Source organism: Lampris incognitus, chromosome 14, assembly GCF_029633865.1.
Source record: "Lampris incognitus isolate fLamInc1 chromosome 14, fLamInc1.hap2, whole genome shotgun sequence".
Classification (NCBI taxonomy): Eukaryota; Metazoa; Chordata; class Actinopteri; order Lampriformes; family Lampridae; genus Lampris; species Lampris incognitus.
Window position 1 is genome coordinate 29,447,878 of NC_079224.1, and position 22,498 is coordinate 29,470,375.

Below are 22,498 nucleotides of genomic sequence, written 5' to 3' on the forward strand. Positions count from 1 at the left end.
TAGGGGTCGCCACAGCGGATCATCCGTTTTCATCTCTTCCTGCCCTCTGCAGCTTGCTCTTTCACACAAGCCACCTGCATGTCCTCCCTCACCACATCCATAAACCTCCTCTTTGGCCTTCCTCTTTAACTCTTGCCTGGCAGCTCCATATTCAGCATCCTTCTCCCAACATACCCAGCATCTCTCCTCCACACATGTCCAAAGCATCTCAATCTTGCCTCTCTTGCTTTGTCTCCAAACCGCCCAGCCTGAGCTGTCCCTCTAATATACTCATTCCTAATCCTGTCCTTCTTCATCACTCCCAATGGAAATCTTAGCATCTTCAACTCTGCCACCTCCAGCGATTATACATAGAATTATACAATAGTCTTCAAAATCTTCTTGGGGGGGGGGGTAGGGGGCGCTCCCGAACCCCCCTAGCGGGGCTAAGACTCATGACCTCAGTATTTCTAAAATTCTGGCTAGAGTAGAATAGTATTCTATTCTATTCTATAGAACAGCATAGAATTGACCGGCAAGACCGAGTCATACAGCACACACATATCTTGCACTCACCTCGAGGTTAGGTGCTGTTGTCTTTTCCTCTTTGTGTTAGAAATAATGTGACACTGTGAAAGTTTTGCACTACTGTCACCATGGCAGATACCTTTCAATTTATCGTACAAGTGGAAGAATAGAATAGAATAGAATAGAATAGAATAGAATAGAATAAAATCACCTACTTTCTCCATAGGGAACATTATGTGTAGTTGGCAGTTTGAAGCGGATCAACAAAATATGCTCATTGTACAACTATATTATAAGAAGAAATTATGCAGCTACTATACTGATAATGCACTGCACAACTAATATACTGGTATTAATATTAACATCCATTATCTGACCCGCTTATCCTGCTCTCAGGGTCGCGGGGATGCTGGAGTTTATTCCAGCAGTCATTGGGCGGCAGGTGGGGAGACACCCTGGACAGGCCGCAAGGCCATCACAGGGCCGACACACACACACACACACACACACACACACACACACACACACACACACACACACACACACACACACACACACACACACACACACACACACACACACACACAAAATTTAGTATGCCCAATTCACCTGTCTTTGGACTGTGGGAGTTTGCATGTTCTCCCCGTGTCTTTCCTCCGGGGGCTCCGGTTTCCTCCCACAGTCCAAAGACATGTAATATGTAACATGTAACATTACATACTAAAATGCTTTACTAAATGACTGGCGCTAACATTTTTTTGGGGTGGGGGGCGCAATTTACCTTGGCACACCTGACAGCTGTGTTAATGCCCACACTGCTGTCCTTCTTGATAACTCTGTGACTGTGTGGGCATTAAAACAGCTGTACAGGTGTGCTGTGCCAAGGTAAGTTGCGGCGCCCCCCCTCCCCAAAAAAAGTTGTTAGCACCAGCCGCCACTGTAATGCTATTGTACTATAGTATTGTAGTATAAAAATCAACTGATTTACCAATACTGTAGAAAATATGAAACTGAGAAAACATTAGGAAGCGCTATCAGTTTGTGTCCTCGGGTGTGAGGAGGATAGAAGATTGAGCGGAAAACTATTTCTCCCGCTATCTGTCTTCCTCTCACACACAATGTGTTGCCTCGGCAGAGACGGACAACACAGCTGGGTCCTCCACATTTGACGGCATGGCTACTGCGCAAGTCATTCTCCCGCTCTATAATTCTTGTGAAATGTAATGTCGGGGGGCAATCATAGAATGATCGATCATGTGATATACGGTATGGACAAATCACCCCCCCCCCCACACACACACACACAACCGTCTCTTTTTGCACACGTCCTGTTGCTTCTCACCCTTCTGCCTACACTAGTGCAACTGTGTGGCGCTTCCTCTTGCAGCTTGACGAAACCCAGTTATTGGGAAACACGCGTAGCCATCACCAAGGGTGAGCCGCTGCGGTTGCCAAGCAACGCGCACAAATAATCCGTCAATAGTGGGACTCAGACGAGGGTTTTACACCGTCGGAAAAAGACAATCAGCACGGCTCGGGCTGGCGCTGCTAGAGTCCTGCTATCAGAAAGTCAAACCGCTGATAAAAAAAAAAGTTTATTCTTCCAGTGACAAATACTTACAATAGGACGAATGGTTTCTCACCCATTTATAAAAAAAAAGCGACATGTGGTGTTCGGGTTTTGCCCTGGACTCAGCCTGAATAAATTCGTGTTCTAGACTCGGTAGCTTGCATTATAGGGCCCTCGATACTTGTTTGAAAATAACGACGGAGGAGGAGGAGGGGAAGAAAAAAAATCCCTCCAAGGGTTCCTGAACTGATGGAGGAGGGATAAACAGATGACGCGAGGCAGAAAGATGTGAATAACTGTACAGACATTCGACACCTAATTTGGTTAGCTGGGCGGGGAGCTCTGGGTGGAGGGGCTTTTACTATGTAATAAGTCAGGGTAAGAAAGTATGAGCTGAAACTCCGCAATCCGCACACTTGATTGGCGACCTGTGGAGAACAAATAGCGGCGACCAGGAATCAGAAAGGTAATTTATACGTTTGTTTACATTTCCTTGTTCGTATCGCAGCAATCCGTTGGCGAAACACTTTCTCTCTTCCTGTATTAAGTTATTAGTAAAGGAATGAGAAAGACAGAAGCAACAGGTTGCAACTTAGCTGCGCTTGTTTTGAGAGCGCTGAGGAGTTTGTACAGATAAGATGATGAGGTTATAATTTATTTATTTTTTTCAAAATATCAACTTTTTTTTTTTAAATAAGCCTGACTTAAAATATGGTTCAGGTTATTGGTAAACACTCTCCTCGGAGTCGTGTTTGTTTCTGCATTCCGCCTGTTTATTTTGGTTGGTTCATAGTAATGTGGTAGAGTGGGTGAAGGGTGCGGCATAGGGGGCACACCCACCTCACTGCCGTCAATGAATGAACCGCTGGAATACAACGGAGTTCGTATTGAAATTGACCCCTCACGTTTTTTTGTTTTCCTGTTTTGTTTTGTTTTGTACAAAGAAGAGCTGGTTGATCTGTTACTCTGTGATGAACATGCCTGGGTGTTTGGCTTGAGCGTTGGTCAGTGAATGTTTCTTGAAACTACATGGTGCGTTAGAGGTATAGACAAGGGGCAACTCCGATAGGGGGTTGGGGGGCAACGTTTGCTGTATTTCTCATGATTGAATCACAAGGTGTGCCGCATATTTCTCGCAACTGAATCCAAAGATCCACATGGTTAAACCTTATTATCCGTGTGGACATTACCCTCCTCCCCCCACCCCCCTCCCCCCTTTCTCTCTCTCTCGCTCTGTCAATGTGGGACTCTCGGATGATTTGACGACAGAGCCTGTCCTGTGTCTGTCTACCCACGTATGTCTAAGTGGATTATGGGTGAAATCGAGTTACTTTTCTGGTTGTGTCATGACAGCCAGCTAAACAACCGACGCACATGACCTCCCTGAGAACAGCACTGTCTCCTGTTTTATAGCCCTGTCCCCCATATGTACGGGGTTTCCGTCTAGATGTGTGTGTGTGGGGGGGGGGGTAAATCTGTGTGCCTGTTAAGGCTAAAATGTGACATGTTAAGCCAAAGAGCGTATTGCTGCAAATAGCCTTTTACTTTCCGATGAGAAAACCTGTTTTAAGTCCCTCGCCGTGGAGGGGGAAGTGCCCCAGTTTGTGTGATCCCGTCGTGTTTTCCGCGCTGCGAAGGGCCACTTTCCATAGCTGCTTTCTTTTTTTTCCTTCTTTGCCGTTCTCCTCCCTCGTTTTTCCTGACTTGATTCCATAAGTACCAAGTAATGGCGGCAGCGGGGATTGATTTTTCCATTACGGCCCTCCATATAGCCTCCGTTTATTTTGAGAGGCTTACATGAAGCATAATTGGTACCCTTCCTTTAAAAGCTGGAGAGGGAGTGTTGAGCTGAGGGCGATAGAAGGAGATTGGGGAGGGGGAGAGAGAGAGAGAGAAAGACAGACAGACAGACAGACAGACAGACAGACAGACAGACAGACAGACAGACAGACAGACAGATGGTAGTGAGAGCCATAAAAAGAGACTGATAAGGGAAAGAAAGAAAGAAAGAAAGAAAGAAAGAAAGAAAGAAAGAAAGAAAGAAAGAAAGAAAGAAAGAAAGAAAAAGAAAAATTGAGAGCTTAGAAAATATGACAAAAGTTGCCCTCTGCAGCAGTCAGACAGCCACACACCTGGAATAGCTCAGCAACTTGGAAAATCTTATGGTGAAAAAATGGGGGAGGGGGGAGACAGGGCAGGGCAGTGAACGAGAGGGGGCCCTGGTGACTCACTCCTCTGCTATTCTGTCTCATCATTGTTTACACTCTGTTTCAGTGGGAGAGGGCTTCCCCGTATTCCTCACTCTTTTCCACTCCTCCCGTACCCACAGCCTTATTTTCACTCCCTTTTTGCTATGTTTTTTTGTATAACATTTTGTAAGTTGGATACTGACCAATATTGACTTGACTGTTTCTCTGCACAGCTGTTTCTCTTACCATTTCGTTCACCGCTTAACCACTCATCCCTCTCACTCTGTCTCTCCTTCCTTCCTTTTCTGTACATCCACTCCACCCCAACGGTCTCCTTGGTGATTAACAATACTAATGTAAACTAGCCTTCTCTCCTTATTTATAACCATCTATGTAAGCTAGGGGACACAGTTGCAGAGCTGGTGGGGGGGGGGGTAAGGACTAATGGGAGTAGCCTATATTCGGTTTACACCGTAGGAACTTACATCATGGCGAAGAATTTCATTCTACAGAGCGGCTCGGTCATCCGACATTCTCATGGCTAGCTGTCCCAAACCCCATCCTATTTTTATTTATTTCTTTTCATTTCAAAAAACAAAACCGCCTTAATGTTGTATGATTGACACAAGGGAAAAGCCCCACGAACAATTTGTTATTAGGTAAATGAGTTAAAATGTTTTTGATAGCTCACATATGGAATTTGAAGCAGTAATTCAGGCTCCTCACAAGGAACTTGTTGCTAGCAAGATGCTAACTGCCGAGAGCCGGGCCATAACGCGCTAGCACGGCGCGCCCAGCCAGCCATTTCGTTTGCAACATGCTCTCGTGTGTAAATTACTGCGTCAAGTCCACACATAAACGGGTATTTTTGAAAACGGAGTTTTTCCGCCTTCGTTCTTAAAAAAAAAAATCCCGTCCACACAAGCGCTGCTTAAAAAGTTTTTGTGGGGGGCGTCTGGGTAGCGTAGTGGTCTCCGCTGCCTTCCAACACGGGGATCGCGGGTTCCAATCCCCGTGTTGCCTCCGGCTTGGTCGGGCGTCCGTACAGACACAATTGGCCGTGTCTGTGGGTGGGAAGCCGGATGTGGGTATGTGTATTGGTTGCTGCATCCTGGTTGCTGCATCCTGGTTGCTGCACTAGTGCCTCCTCTGGTCGGTCGGGGCTCCTGTTCGGTGGAGAGGGGGAACTGGGGGGGGGGGGCAGGTAGCGTGATCCTCCCACGCGCTACTTCCCCCTGGTGAAACTCCTCACTGTCAGGCGAAACGAAGCGGCTGGCTACTCCACGCGTATCGGAGGAGACGTGGTAATCTGCAGCCCTTCCCGTATTGGCAGAGAGGGTGGAACACTCGGAAGAGTGGGGTAACTGGCTTGGTACAATTGAGGGAGAAAAGGGTGGGGGATCTCTGTGCAAATGAAAATGCAAACACACATGCTACACAAGACAATGAATGTGCTGTCAAAAGCATGCCAAACCAACAGGCGGCGATATAACCCTAACCGTAACCCTAAAGCCATATTGGACGATAAGAAGCCTGAAAACAAGCCAACAACAAGCACAAAAACGTCGTTTTCCCTGTCTACACGTCAACACTGAAAACGGAGTTTCTGAAAATCTTCACTTTGGGAAGTTTTCCAAAAGGTCATTTTCCAAAAGGTCCGTTTTCAGTGACCTAAAATGCAGTTTGCATGTGGACGAAAGGCCAAAACGCTTAGAAAAAGCTACATTTTCCAAAAATATCAGTGTATGTTTGTTTTAGGCATAAGACAGCTTTGTATTCGTAGAATAAAACTGGTGAATTGGGAAAATATAGCCTAATGTGCATTTTGGAGTGTGAACCACCCACCATCTTATGACTAACTTTGTCCTAGAGTGATGACATAGCTGGACAATTATTGCACCTTAAAATTTTCTTTCTCTACAAACCAAGTAAAACGAGTGGTAGTTCCCTCTTTCCCAATAACAATAATCTTGTTTTAGATTTTTTTCAGTGTCAGGAACATCTTGATACTAACGCTTGCTTTTTACATGATAAAGAATTTCTGGAACAAGTTATGCTGCATTGAAATTAAAAGAAAATTATCCAAGTCCCTTCTATCATCTGACTGGTTTTTACACGGCCATTTTTAGCTCCAACTTGAAAAAAAAATCAACATAAAACAAAGTAGCTTGTTAGAAAATCGCCATTTTGCGCAGTGTAGATTAGGGCATTGGGAGTGGATGAGGCATCGGGGGAGGAAGGTCCAGAGCTGATGACAAGTGCACTGTGGGGTCAGGTGGAGGTCTCCACACCACAGCTTTCTAAAAGAGGATGTGTTTTTTTAAAGAATGTCAGAGTGATACAGTCCACTGTACTGGAATGCAGTTCAGAAACCGCTTTTGTATTTGACATGAAGTAGAAAAGATTTTTTTTCTCCCCCACTCAGGAACACACTTTGATTTAAGACTACATCATATTCTTTTAAGATTTCAGTCTGATGTCGTTTTGATTGTTTCCTAGCTGCTCTTCAATAATATAATATTAACACACTAAATTTTGGTGAATAGCATGAAGGCCCTACACGGTTGTTGGAGCTGAGCCACAAACTGCTGTCCTCAGGAGGTAATGTCTGGTCCTCCATAGAGGTTTCAAAGTGGTGCACTAAAAAGGCCACTCCATCCATCCATCCATTACCTGAAACGCATATCCTGCTCTCAGGGTCGCGGGGACGCTGGAACCTATTCCAGCGGTTGAAAAAGGCCACTCAAATTGACCCCCAAATTCCTGGAACGAAAAGCAGTTCTGAAATTTTAAACAATAAGTAATACAGACTACTGACTAATTCTTTCCATTTTCTGATCTTTTTCTTACAGCTTTCTCTGTATGAGTTGCTGATTGGTGAAAACCAAAGGATTGAGAATACAATCATCCTGGACAAAAGAGAAGAAAGAAGAGAGGCATATACCACAGAACCTTGTGGTGAATAAAAAAAACGACAAAGCAAAAAAAGACAGCTTTACCAGTTCAGCATCTCTCATCAGCTTGGCATCTTACCACATCTCTCATCATGCCTGTTGTGGTCCACTCCAACTCTCTTCTATGGATTCGGTTGGCAGCCCTGATCTTCTCCTGCGTGGCCTTCTCTGTGGCCGTGCATGGTGCCAGACTCATGCATGGCACAGGAGACTGGTGCCTCTTCTGCTGGACCTTCAGCTTTGCCGGGACTCTGTTGGTTTTCCTGGTGGAGCTGTTTGGCCTCCAGGCTCGAGCCCCAGTTTCCTGGAAGAACTTCCCCATCACCTTTGCCTGCTACGCAGCCCTCCTCTGCCTGTCTGCCTCCATTATCTTTCCCCTCTACTTCCTGAAGGGCGCAACGGGCGCCAGTCGGATACGTGACTTTCGCATTGTGACTACTGTGTTCTCCTGCTTGGCCACCATCGCCTACATGGCTGAGGTGAGCATCAGCAGGGCCCGTCCCGGCGAGGTGTCCGGCTACATGGCCACGGCCCCCGGCCTGCTTAAGGTGTGCGAGACCTTCGTGGCCTGCGTCATTTTCGTCTTCATCAGTGACCCCGTACTCTACGACCGCCATGAAGCTCTCAAATACTGCCTGGCCGCCTACTGCATCTGCTTCATCCTGTCTGCGGCCATCATCTTGCTTTGCATCGGCGAGTGGACTGGCTGCCTCCCCTTCCCCTTTGCCCGCTTCCTCTCTGCTTACGGCCTATTGGCTGTGGTGCTGTACCTGTCGGTGACCATCATCTGGCCCATCTACAACTTTGACCCCAAGCACGGAGGAACGAAAACCAGGCCCTATGCATGCAGCAGCTCGCATGGGCTGTGTACCTGGGATAAGATGATGGCTGTGGCTGTGCTCACCGCCGTCAACTTCATCTTGTACTTGGCTGACATGCTCTACTCTGCCCGTCTAGTGTTTGTCAGTGCTTGAGGGAGGTAAGATTGACGACAGATAAGAGGAAGGGTGTGGCGAGAAAGAGCGAGCCAGGAAGGAGAACAGGGAGAGTTTGAGATCATTGGCTACGTTAACATACAAAGTAAAAATCCCCTTAACGTGTTCGAGCGTTCTTTTCATGAGTTGGTCACGTGTAATGTCACATCCTGTTTACAATAGCTTGGATAAAGTCACATCTTCATTGTGAGAGACCTGTAAATGTTTGCTGAGACATGCCACAGCTAGCTGCCAGACCTTATCCTTTACTGTTGTTATTTGGTATCGGTGCAAGCGTTATGTCCATTGCAATACTCTGCCTTGAATGAGACCTTAACCAGGATACAAGTTTTACCCACAATGCTGTGTGAACGTCAACGTATTCAGAGATGAGGGGTGAGAAGATACCAAAGTAAATGGCGGCTTACGGTTTATTTTATTTGTTAGTTATTTGTCAAGTCTATAAAGCCTTTAGTCTAAGAGACTCCCAAGCACTGTGGTCATTTGATTTCAAAGGAGAAACAAAATGGAAAAAATTAGATTTTGGAATGGAATGGAAGCAATTAGCTCAAATAGCATTTAGTGGAATCCAGAAATATATTCCCCAAAAAAAGATGTATTTTGGCATTTTTATTTTCCGTTTTTTATTTGTTTGTTGATTTTTATATTTCTAATTTCACTTAAGTGAGATCAAAATACAATTGATAGACAAGTCACTCCCAATTATATCTTCCTTACCTTATACAGGGATGAGGACGTCCGCACAGACCAAGTTGTTTTAGCTGTCCATCATCGACGTATTTCTAAACTACTCCAATGTTTTCAAGACCCGAAGAAGAACAAAAATAGTTTAGACAATGTAATAAGGAACGCTAAGTTAGCTTTTTGCTCGTGATATGACACTGTATGCATATCTACAGGCTTCAGCCAATGACAAGAATATATTTAGCAAGAATATATATATAAGAATGTGGATTTTTAAAAAGAAGACTATTGTTTAATGTGCACTTGTGTTTAGTATCTTATATGTTTTCCCATTCAGTGTAATACAGTGCTTCAAAATGTTAAAGCATCTGTCAACATCTAACTCAACACCACGTTAGTAACATACATGTAACATACATGTTGTCAATATGGCCCATTAGATTTGTACCGTTTAAAAAAATCTCCGGAAAAAGGTAAAAAAAAAAAGAATCCACGATGTCAGTGTCATAGTCTTTGAACTTTTTTTTGTATTCCACTGTTTTTCTGTTTTAAGTCTGCATACCACTTCAGAATTATAGGAAAATGTAACCCAGCGTTTCAATAAAATCACATGGTGAAGAAGTTGTGTGTGATTGAATGATTTTATACCGTCACTGTTTGTTCTGGTTAATACAGGAGTGTGAATAAACGATGTGACATGCTTATCTCACATCTTCTTTACAACCATCAGTGCTTGACCAGTATGAGAATCTTTAAAGTGCCTAGGAACTGAAGCTTTGCTCACTGTTATAAACAAGACTAGGTCAAAACATTGTATATGGCAGGACCGAATATGGGCAATGTTCGAAATTGTGGCCAATTTGTTACAGGGATAGTCAGTGGTAGTGTCTATAATGTGAATTCCTGGATATCAAATTATCATCTGGGAGGCGTCCAGGTAGCATAGCGGTCTATTCCGTTGCCTACCAGCTCGGAGATCGCTGGTACGAATCCCCGTGTTGTCTCCGGCTTGGTCGGGCGTCGGTACAGACCCAATTGGTCGTGTCTGCGGGCGGGAAGCGGGATGTGGGTATTTGTCCTGGTCGCTGCACTAGCGCCCCCTCTGGTCGGTCGGGGCGCCTATTCAGGGGGAGGGGGAACTGGGGGGAATAGTGTGATCCTCCCTTGCGCTACGTCCCCCTGGCGAAACTCATCACTGTCGTGTATCAGAGGAGGCATGTTCACAACCACCCAGTGCTTCGCCTTCGTTTTTCTCCCCAATTGTACCCGGTCAATTACCCCACTCTTCCGAGCCGTCTCGATCGCTGCTCCATCCCCTCTGCCGATCCGGAGAGGACTGCAGACTACCATGTCTCCTTCGATACAGGTGGTGTCACCAGCCGCTTCTTTTCACCTGACAATGAGGAGTTTCGCCAGGGGGACGTAGCGCGTGGGGGGATCAGGATCAGGAGCGATCAGGAATCAGGAACAATTTATTTTTCATGTCATCTCATGTACTACGTACACAAAAGAAATGACATTCCGTTTCCCCCAGCCCACAGCAGCGCAACACAAAAGACAAAAACACATATCCAAAAACTTCCAAAAACAATGTCACCAAAACATACCAAAAACAGAGAGAACAAAGCAGAAAAAACCCAAAAAACAGCCAACAACACAGTCCACCCAGTCCAAAAACTCCACTGTCCTGGGAACGAACGCCAGTCAGGATGACTGTCGGAACAGCCGGTCTGCATGGGCTAGCAGTTAACCTAGCCTGCCCTACTTCTGCATCCTGTCAGAACGCCCTCGGCGTTTCCTCTTCAGGCACAGCTCCAGGCAAGGCCGTGGTCCTTGGGCCTATCTGATGCAGCAGACCAGGCTCTCCCAGCCGATCCAACGCCAGCTCTCCAGCCAGACACCTTCGACACACCTCCCCCGCACTCCACACGACGACACAAAAACACTGCACAGTCGACGCCAGACCGCCTTAGTGTTTCCTCTCGGGCTATCCGGATAGCCCACGGGGGAATAGCGCAGTTTCCCCTCCCCCCGTGAACATGCGCCCCGATCGACCAGAGGAGGCGCTAGTGCAGCGACCAGGACACATACCCGGCTTCCCACCCGCAGATATGGCCAATTGTGGACGCCCGTCGAAACCGGAGGCAACACGGGGATTCGAACCGGAGATATCCGTGTTGGTAGGCAACGGAATAGGCCGCTACACTATCCGGACGCCCCCCAGTCCCTGTCTTAACTCTTCGCTGAACTCCACGCAGCAGTCTTCCTTCTTCAACTTCCACCATTTCATTTTTGGCTCTGCCTTCACTCTCGTCTTCCTCTTGATCTCCAAAATCATCCGACAGACCACCACCAACGTAGCTAGGCAGCTGATGCTGCCTACACGTTGTCCCTTGTCACCACCTTGCAGTGTTCAATCCCTTTCAGATCATGCCTCCTGCATAAGATATAGTGCACCTCTGTGCACCTTCCTACACTTTTATATATCAACCCGTGTTCCTCCCTTTTTAGAAATATGTATTCACCACAACCAGTGCCAATTTTTTTGCAAAATCAACCACCCTCTGTCCTTCCACATTCCTCTCCTTGACACCATACCTGCCCATCACTTCCTCATCACCTCTGTTCCCTTCACCGATTGAAGTCCGCTCCAATCACCACTCTCTCCTCCTTGGGTGCCCTCTCCACCACTTCATCCAACTCACCCCAGAACTCTTCTTTCTCTTCCATCTCACACCCAACTTGCGGGGCATATGCGCTGACATTCATCAACACACCTTCGATTCCCAGCTTCCCACTCATCACTCTGTCCGACACTCTCTTCACCTGCAAAACACTCTTGACATACTCTTCCTTCAGAATGATCCCTACCCCATCCGCATCATGGTAGAAGAGTTTAACCCAGCCACTGAGGATGCACAAGCCAGTGCATGGCGATCCCAAACCCGGATAAATGGGGCGGGTTACGTCAGGAAGGGCATCAGGCATAAATCAAATAAATAAATCATTTTCAAAAATATGATGAGCAGAAATGAATGAAAATTATATAAAATTTCATAATTACGTTGCACTCATTCTGCAATCACCTTCGATAACTGTTACCTCATAGTGCTAATGATAGCATCTAACGTCTAAAGCTAACAGCATTAGATGTTAAGAATGGATATTCTTTAACAAGGATATAATAGATTTTAAGAAGTGATTGAACTTTATATCACATTGTGCAATAAAGTGTTTCTGATTAAGTTAATTTTAGCAACTTGCTTTAGATTTTGATATATCGCAGAGAACTGGTTTTCATGATCTGATTTTTTTTAGGTCAGTTTTTGATTAAACAAAAAAAGTCATATTGGATCTAAGTTGCTCAAGAGCACTCTGAGCGGATGGGAAATTTGCCGCGGACACTTGTTAAGGATCGGGATTAGTCGTTTAGTTTCATTTATAAGAGTGGCACACAAGAGAGCGCTTCACACCGGTCTGTTGTCCATCGGGGAGGCGGTGTACCGGCCTGTAGAGGTGCCAGTCGTTGTCCCAGAAGACTGAACCAACCGAGTCCCTCAGCGTCACTGTGGTGACTCAGATGGATTTTGGAAAGGTGCAGTCCTGCGTGTCGGCTCCTCAGAAGCGGCTAGAAGACCTTTCCAAAGGAGAACTTCCGAAGAGATTCCGAGCAGAGAAGGGGACAATACTGAAAACCACACTCATATTAGAAAATATTCACTTCATTCTAAATGTTTTTATTTTCAGCGCAATGTATATTTTACTGTCTCATAATCTAATGATATAATATAATGAAAGTTATGCTATATGTACTATGATGTGTAAATTATGATCATAATCGAGGCCGTTCTCATGAACGGTTCGTAGGATATCGTACGAAAAGTAGTGCACGGAAATTCGTATGTATAACACGTAATCGTGGGCCAGGATGTGATCACGTGACCTACCCCTAACCCTCACCCCCCCCGCAGAACAGCCCCCCGCCGCAGCGCATCCCCTCTGCCCACCCTCTCGGGGGGGGGGGGGCGCCAAAAACGAAAATTTGGGCATAACTTTCGTACGATATCATACGAACCGTTCATGAGAATAAGTTGCATAAACAATATTATTGTATTATTATTTTCGAATGTATTCCAAACCAAGTTTTTATTCTTCGTCCCTCGCAGCAAACACAGTTAAGTCCTGCAGTGTGTCGAGCCCAGAGTTCTTGCACTGTAAGTCAGAACAAAGACCCTAATAATCAAGCTGTCCATTGTAATTACCAGATCTGCTTCAATGTTATATCCTTCTCTTGCTCCGATGTTTGACTACTGTCTTTTCTTGTCTCTTCTCCTGTGAAAGTGAATGGTATGATGTGTCTCTCGTGTGCATGTGTAGTCTGTCCTCCTGTCAGGTCTCCATGGTGATGGTGGTCGTGTGTGGCTCAGGTCCTGGACTGTTCCGGTGGCATCCTCATTATCATAGTCTTCATATATTTTATAATTCTATTATCCTCTTTCAATGTTGTTTCTGTAAACGCAACATCCATTGCATGTATATGCCCGTCTTGGGAGAGAGATCCCTCCTCTGCTGCTCTCCCTGAGGTTTCTTCATATTCTTTCCTCCCTGTTAAAATGATTTTTTAGGGAGTTGTTCCTTATCCGATGTGAGGGTCTAATAGTCCATGGGCCAGAGCCCAAAATTTCCTATTTCGGTACACTCAAGGTGGCAAAACTTACTTATAATTTTTGAAAGGATCCATGTCTGTAGATGATATTTTGGTATGATAACCATTCCTGAGTGGCAGCTGTATCACAGTTATCAGCTCATGAAGTTAACCACCCCCTAAAGTAAATTGCATTTTAGACGCTGGTGCATATCCTGGTTTAGCCTCATGGTCAGGACATTTTTCAATGTTCTATAATATTGTCTTTGGTATCATTTTAAAGGGGACCTTCTTAGCTTTCATTCAAGCCCTGTTGTGGATATTTCTCACAAATATAGAGGTCACTTGAGCTCTTCAACCCGTCAATAACACACATCTTTCTGCAATGTTCGCCTAAACTATATACTTTCTTTTAGCCCTGTGGCATCTAGGAATATCAGGGAAACAAAACACAAAAACTGGAATACTCACCGGACTGTAAAGATTCAGGAAATGTATAATATACCCATACTATTTCATTGTGTGAGGTGATTGTGAACCTTAAATTAGAAGGGCATTATTACTAAGAAACTAACTAGACCAAAGCCAGTTAGTCCATGGGTCAGACCAGATATCGATATCACCCAAGGTGACACAACTTCACTGGTGCCATTTTATTTGGTACACTAACAGAAGTAAAATAATACATGATAACCTTTCCAAATGAGCAGCTATTTCATTTTTCTTTCAGGAAACCTGTTTCTGTGCCTCTCACGATTGTGTATTTGCCCAGATTTTTACAAATATAGCATTTCAACACCCCTGGTACTGATTAGCCTAGCTTAAACTCTGGGACAGTTCTTAGTTGGCCAACAACCAAGGATAACCAGTACTGTGTACTTCCATTCATTGTGCTAAGCTAGGCTAACGTGCAGCCAGATAGCTTTCTACTAAACACATATAGAGGAAACTGGTATCTATCTTCTTGTCTCACTCTGGAGAAGATTGTAAGCTAATTTCCCATAATGTTAGCATGTTCTTTTAATGTATATGTTAATATGATTAATTAAAGTGGCTACGAGGAACTTTCATCTTGTGTTGATTTTAGCGGCCTCATGTGGACAAAATACAGCTGTTGCATAGCAACTAGGTAATGTATCTATTTGTGGCTATGTAAGATAAATAATGGTAATATGACGCTGGTGAAGCAAAGTAAACTTTGTTTTAGTAGTGTTCATACACCTAAGTTACATGTATTTGTTTGTATGTGGCAGGTGAAAACTGACTGAATATGGCCACTGGTGAACAAGCAAGTTTTTACCCAATACCAAAGCGCCCACGGGTGGAGTGCATTATCCACTGTTCTGATGATACGGATAAGCTGGTTTCACTACAAAGTGTCGACTCATGGAGAACTCTGCTCAGGGCAGCTCAGATACAAAATCATGCACCAGTTTTGAAACTGGCAAAAGACATTCCTGAGGGACAGATTCCAGCAATCTACTACCACAGAAAGTGTCGCAGTATCTTCACTATGAAGCAAATTCTTGATGGCCTCCTTGCAAAAGAAAAGAAAAGTTGTGTCTCTGCTGAAGAGAAACAATCTAAGAGAGTAGCTCGACATGCTCCAAGTACATCTAGGACTTATGATGCAGAGTGCATATTTTGTCAGAAAAACAGCAAATATTCCAAGAGACAGAATACGAGAGAAGTACTGGTGCAGTGTTGAGAACTGCGAGCTGATGCAAAGATCAGGAGTGCAGCCACAAAGAAAAGGGACAGCAGAATCCTTGCCATTGTGAGTAGAGACCTTGTAGCAGCTGAAGGGCACTACCACAGGTCCTGCTATAGACTTTACACCAAAGAAGAGGTTTCCAAAGGAGAGGTTGCCAGCAATGAAGATGATGATGCTGCAGCCCAGTATGAAGCTGCTGTGAATAAGGCATACAATGAGCTGTTCCTCTTCATCAGGATGGAGCTTTTTGGCAATCCTCAAGTGATGACAATGACTGATCTCTCTTCTAGACTGGTAGCTTGAACTCCCAAGGCATTGCCCAAGTCAAGGAATCAACCAAGAAGCACATAAGGCGAAACCTGGAGAGTGAGTTTGCTGGAGCCTTGCAGATATTCCCTGATGAGAAAGGAAAATTCCTCCTCTATCCCGATAACTTGTCCATGAGGGAACTTGCCAAAGAAAATCAGTCTCTCAAAAGGGAGCTGCAGACCCTGAAAAGAGTCAGTGCACAAGATGTTATAGCCAAAGCAGCCATCAAATTGAGAGCATACATTAAAAGTCAAGATGTTCCTCAAACCTGGCCGCCTGAAGTCAAACCAGAAGCAGAATGTCCTACCATTCCAGAGTCGCTCATTATCTTCCTGTACTCTCTACTCACAGGCTCAAATGATCCTGATCATGCATCCCAGAGAGTGAGTGCAGTGCCTTCTGCAGTCATTTGGCCATGACATAGTATATGCAGTGACATGTGGAAATACCAAGCCTTCCAAGCACATTGTTCTGCCATTCAGTGTCAAATCGTTGACAGGAAATGTAGAGTTGATAAACATCCTCAACCGACTTGGTCACAGTGTGTCCTATTCACAGATGGAAGAGATCAACACTGCCCTGTGTCTCCAGAAACTCTCATCATCAGGGAGTGGCATTGCCCTTCCAGCTAACATCCATCCTGGCATGTTCACAACTTTAGCCTGGGACAATATCGACCGTCTTGAAGAAACTGTCAGTGGTGAGGGAACATCTCACAGAGTCAATGGGATTGCTGTGCAAGCAAAGCCAGTCAACCCACTTCCTGTCCAACCCATGCCCACTGTTCCCAAAACAAAGAAGAGAAGCATTGATGGACCCCCACCAATGTTACCAACTTACAATGCTGGACAACGGGTAGGGCCACCACAAAGCAAAAAGTCAGATGCCGATACTGCAGCCAATACTAAGCTTGCCAGAGAGAAAAACCTTCTTTGGGTCCTAGCACGCATGTCACAACAAGAAGAACAGTCAGTCAGCAGCTGGACAGGCTTCAACATCCTGACTCGAGGAGAGATGACGGTCATCCCCGACAATATAGGCTATCTGCCTACCATCAATGCTCCAGCGACACAAATGTCTACTGTCAACGAGGTGCTTTACCAGTCACTGAGCATCATGCAGTGCTTAGGCCTGAGGAAGATTGTCTGTGTCTTTGACCAAGCCCTGTATGCGAAGGCTGTCGAGATCACATGGAAACACCATGACAAGTTCCATGATATCATCGTTAGGCTTGGGGTATTCCACACCATCTGCACACTGCTGGCAATAATAGGACAGCGTTTCCAAGATGCTGGACTCAAAGACCTCTGCATTGAGTCTGGCATGATTGCAGAAGGCTCAATTGCTGGTGTTATGGATGGCCGCAAGTACAACAGGGCAGTGCGACTACACAAGCTCCTGTATGAGGCTCTCATGCGACTGACCTTGAATGGTTTCCTGTCCTGGTTGGAAGAAACTCACAGGAATGACATGGTTCACCTGAATGAGACACTGAAGACCATTGACAGCCTTGGGAAAGAAGTCTCACAACATGCTTTGAAGGAGGTCCTCGAGAACAGCTCTTGTACACGCATCATGGATCTATCTGAAGTCTACCGTGAGTTCCTTAGAGGTGGAAACGGCAGCCTCTCGAACTTCTGGATGTCCTATTTGGACATGGTTGAAATCTTGTTGGGGCTCATCCGAGCCTCCAGAGAGGGAGACTGGATGCTACACTTGGCTAGCATTCGAGCAATGATCCCATGGTGCTTTGCTTATGACAGGATGAATTATGCACGCTACCTCCCCTACTACTACGCCCAGATGTCTGAGCTGCCCATCACACACCCAGATGTGTACACAGAATTCATGGAAGGAGGCTTCTCAGTCCAACTGGGCTCCACCAATCCCTTTGGCCGAATCCCTGTTGACCAAGCTATAGAAGAAACGGTGAACAAAGACACCCAAACAGCTGGAGGGACAAAGGGATTCAGCTTGAAGCCAGGAGCTGTGACCAAATATTATCTCACAGCTGAGTATAGAAGCATTTACCTCAGACAGCTGAGAGACCTGACAGGTCAAGGCAGGTGCAAATGGTCTCATCCAGATCTACAGAGTCCAAGGATCAAGAGAGATGAAGCAGATGTCCAGTCTCTCATGGACCTTATGGAGAATAACTGGCTCAATCCTATGTCCCCTGATGAGATTGATTTGGTTAGCCTCTCCACTGGCAACATGGCTCCACCTGATGTGACCATAGATCTCTTGAGAGCTCTTGAGAAAGGAGAAGAGGCCTACCAAGCATTCCAGCAAACAAGGTTAGATGCAGACCCAACACCTGTGAAATTCCACGACAAGATGACCAAGCAAAGTCTGAAAACATTTTCCAATGTCAGCACAAAACAAGCTCATGGAAAGAAAGCACAGGATGTGGTTCTGAAGGCAGATAGAAACCTTTTCAGTCACATGATCCTGGTGGCTGAAAGCAGGAAGCTGAATCTGAAGGATGTCCTTGCCTACCCATTGGGCCCACTACCATGGGTACTGGCAAATGCTGATGGGTCCTTACGAAAAACAAACAAGGCTGCACTTGCCAGAGAGCTTGAAAAGAATGTATCTCCTGCAGAAGACATCCCAATCCCATCTACTTCCATCATTGGTGGGATGAGCCTGGTCCAAAAAATGAATGGCAACAACAAAACCTTTGCACAGGTGGCAGAGTCAGCCTTGACCCAGGTCCTCCATGAGGGAGCACAGAGTGGGAGGATTGATGTTGTTTTTGATGTCTATCACCAGACTTCGATCAAAGATGCTGAACGACTGAACCGGGGTGGAGACATCACTCTCCAGTACAAGAATCTTGCAGGGGGACACCACGTCCAGCAGTGGAGATAATTTCTGTGCAGTTCGTCCAACAAGACCAGTCTCATCAAGTTTCTGGTGGAAGAGTGGAAACTCCCACGATACAGAGCTATGCTGCATGGCAAGGTGTTGTACATGACCTGTGAGGAAACCTGCTACAAGTTGACAGAAGATGGGTGTGAGGAAGCAGCAGAACTGCACTCCACACATGAAGAAGCTGACACCCGTCTGCTCCTGCATGCATTGCATGCAGCAAATGCGGGCTCAAAGTCAGTTATCATCACAGCTGAGGACACTGATGTCATGGTGCTTTGTCTTGGCTTCCAGAAGGACATCACCTGTCCCATATATCAGAAGTGTGGGACTCAGAACCGCACACGGTTTGTCGACATCACCAAACTGGCAAGTTCACTTGGAGACAGCATCTGTGACAGCCTAATTGGCTTACATGCCTTCACAGGCTGCGACACTGTCAGTGCATTCGCTGGTCGAGGGAAGCTGAATGCCCTGAAGATAGTGAGAAAGCACACTTCCTGCCAAGAGACTTTTAGTCAACTGGGACAGACATGGAATGTGAGTGATGAGCTGTTCCAGAAAATTGAGCAGTTCACCTGTCGGATGTATGTTGCTAATAGCAGCACTGCTGAGGTGAACAAACTGCGTTACCAGCTCTTCTGCACCAAAAGGGGAGAGGTTGAGTCCAGCCAGCTGCCACCATGTAGAGACTGTCTCTTTATGCATGTTCAACGAGCCAACTATCAGGCAGCAATATGGAAGTGCTGTCTGCAGGCTAACCCTGTGGTGCCAAGCCCTACTGAGTATGGATGGACAGACGATGAAGGCAAGCTGGCCATTTACTGGATGCGCTCCCCATCTGCACCAGATGTGGTCTTGGAAATGCTAACATGCAAGTGTGTGCATTCATGCAAAATGCCAAGCTGCATGTGCCTGTCAAATGGACTTCCATGCACAGACATGTGCAGGTTACAGACCTGCAGTAACCAAAAACAGCAGGATGGTCCAGAACTGGACTTTGAACTTGGGGAGTCAGATGATGAGAGAAACGAGCAGTTTGATGAATGACAGTGTGATGATTCTGATGGTATTACTGTGGTAGTAGTCTATTGATGCACAGGATGTTGATTCTGGACTTGGTTACCCAGAGCTTGATAACAATAATGTAACCATATTCACATATACCCATTACCCTACCCATTACCATTACATATACCCACTAATGATATGGGATTACATGTATCATTGACTAAGTATAAGTAAATGTAAATGTTGTTTAAAATATTAAAATAGTTCATTACCTCACTATGGTATTCCTTTTTATCATGTATTTTGATTGTGTATTTAAACAAATGTATAGAGACCAGTTTGTGACCTAACTGGCTTTGGTCTAGTTCTCATTTAAGGCTCACAATCACCTCACACAATGAAATAGTATGGGTATATTATACATTTTCTGAATCTTTACAGTCCTGTGAGTATTCCAGTTTTTGTGTTTTGTGTCCTTGATATTCCTAGATGCCACAGGGCTAAAAGAAAGTATATAGTTTAGGCGAAAATTGCAGAAAGATGTGTGTTATTGACGGGTTGAAGAGCTCAAGTGACCTCTATATTTGTGAGAAATATCCACAACAGGGCTTGAATGAAAGCTAAGAAGGTCCCCTTTAAAATGATACCAAAGACAATATTATAGAACATTGAAAAATGTCCTGACCATGAGGCTAAACCAGGATATGCACCAGCGTCTAAAATGCAATTTAGTTTAGCGGGTGGTTAACTTCATGAGCTGATAACTGTGATACAGCTGCCACTCAGGAATGGTTATCATACCAAAATATCATCTACAGACATGGATCCTTTCAAAAATTATAAGTAAGTTTTGCCACCTTGAGTGTACCGAAATATCGTCTGGCCCATGGACTATAAGGACAGGATGTTGTAATGCTATAAAGCCAACTGAGGCAAATTTGTGATTTGTGGTCAGAGCCGGCCCAAGGCTTTATGGGGCCCTAAGCAGAATTTGATTTGAGCCCCCCCCCCCCGCTTAATCTACCTCCCACCACCGACAATATTATGTCCATGCTTGATCGTTACCATTGTCATTACTGACTACTGTGCTGGAAAGTCTTAAAATAAACGAGCAGAAAATGCATTTACTGAACAAGTTAACTATTTTAATTGCTTTTGAACTGTGCAAAAGTGCAGAACAGTAACAAAGAATTACATTATTTTCTTACATAAAATGCAAATGCAAAAACAGACAATATTAAATAATCTAAAATAGAATTTTTGGTGAATACTACTGATATGATATATCACACACACAAAAATATATATATTTATCAACCTGTCGTGTTTGACATTTCAAGCGCTCTTGGGGGCCCCCTGCTGGCTTATGCCTTGGGCCGGCTCTGTTTGTGATAATGGCTTATTATATACATAAAACTGACTTGATCTCACTAAGAGAGCTTCACAATAACCGGTAGGCTATTGCTGTTTTGCTGAAATCAGGGCTAGTGTTTGTTCAAATTTCATCTAATTTAATTCAAAATGGAGATGAAAACATGAAATGACCTAAAACTCCGAAACGTTGTTCAGTTCAATTCACTTCAAATTGGTGTACATCACATAACATCGGCATTTTTTTTCTCAACATTTTCTTTACAGATCACAGTCCTGGTTATGACAAAATTTCTCGGAAATTTTACTCCTGGTGAAAAAAAACCCAAAAAAACAACAGTGCCTGAAATGTCTGAAAGTAAAGACAACACCGCTGAACGCAGAGCACAGCTAAATCAGCATCTGACGAAACGTGCTATTTATTTGAGCTCCCGCTGTTTACATCAGCTCTCAACACTTATTACTTTTCTTCATAACCCCCTCCCTCCATCCTCCTCTTGTTGTTTACTCACACATTCCTATCAGCTCACGGTAGACCCGAGAACGACCCACAGGGACTTGAACGTGGCCAGTTGGTCCAAAGCGATGTCAGTGCGGACCACCCGGAGAGGTGTGACTGCTGGTATCAGGTGTTGTGTAACCAGGCCCCATCCTCTCGCTGCTACTGGGAGGCCGAGTGGAGCGGCGCTGGTGTCAGCGTTGCAGTGGCGTATAAATCCATGCTCAGGAAAGGAGACGACAACGACGCCCACCTGGGACGCAACGACGAGTCGTGGAGTTTGTTTTGGGTTGCATTGTCTGGCACGACAACGTGGCAACCAGAACAGCCACTCTGGAGAGCGCCAAGGTATAGGAGTGTGTGTGGACGTTAAGGCGGGAACTCTGGTGTTTTACAGCGTGACGGAAACGATGACGCTCCTTCACATAATTCAGGCCAGTGTGTCCTGGTTTAGAGTTCACGTGTTTTAGAGTGTCTGTGTAAAATTTGCCAGGTGGGAGAGGCAGATGCTGAAGTGCCTGTGTATAACACGTTATCACCTTTGATTTCTTAACGCAAATTCAGCCATTACTTATATCCAGGGCTATGTCTTACTATAAGAGTTATAAGTGGTTGCTTAGGGCAGGGGTTCCTAAACTTTTCCATGCCAAGGACCCTTTAATAGCCGTAGCCTCTGGCTGGGGCCCCCCTATTGCGACATGGCTTAAAAAAATTAAATTACACTGGTAAATATATTTTTTTTAAAAATCAAACATACAGCTTCTTAATATTTCCTTATTTTTATGAATGCAATATTAATTTAATTTACATTTCAAATGATTTCTCAGATGTATTATATTCAATGTTCTTTCTTTTATTAACCAAACATTCATTGTCATTTGTGCTTTACAATATTCATCAACAGTTATTTCTTTTAGTATTTTTTTTCTTTCTTACTATTCATCTAATTTCCCCAAATTACTATTCAATATTTCTTTCTTTTTTATTGTAAACATTGGACACGTCCGTGCTCTCGTCCAGCTGAAGTGCAAAATACTGGCTGGCTCTCACCTGTTCCAAAAGCTGAACGGACCCGTCCTGAACCACGTCACCTATCCGCCGACTCACGGCATTGTGGGAGAGTGGTACAGTGTTGATTTTGCTGGCGGCATCCTCACCAAGCAATTCTCTGACAAT

The 22,498-nt window shown here is 44.9% G+C and overlaps 1 protein-coding gene across 1 annotated transcript; it reads left to right on the forward strand.

Annotated features, from left to right (window-relative positions):
* The first annotated feature begins 2,411 nt into the window (after window positions 1-2,411).
* Window positions 2,412-9,513, forward strand: LOC130123800 (myeloid-associated differentiation marker homolog). Its single transcript, XM_056293091.1, has 2 exons — window positions 2,412-2,543; window positions 7,119-9,513. Exon 2 carries the CDS (start codon window positions 7,313-7,315, stop codon window positions 8,192-8,194), a length of 882 nt encoding a protein of 293 aa, XP_056149066.1. The 5' UTR covers window positions 2,412-2,543; window positions 7,119-7,312; the 3' UTR covers window positions 8,195-9,513.
* Window positions 9,514-22,498: the final 12,985 nt, after the last annotated feature.

What these genes read in the sequence shown, in the direction of transcription:
- LOC130123800 (XM_056293091.1), top strand. Translation starts at nt 7,313, where the DNA reads ATGCCTGTTGTGGTCCACTCCAACTCTCTTCTATGGATTCGGTTGGCA.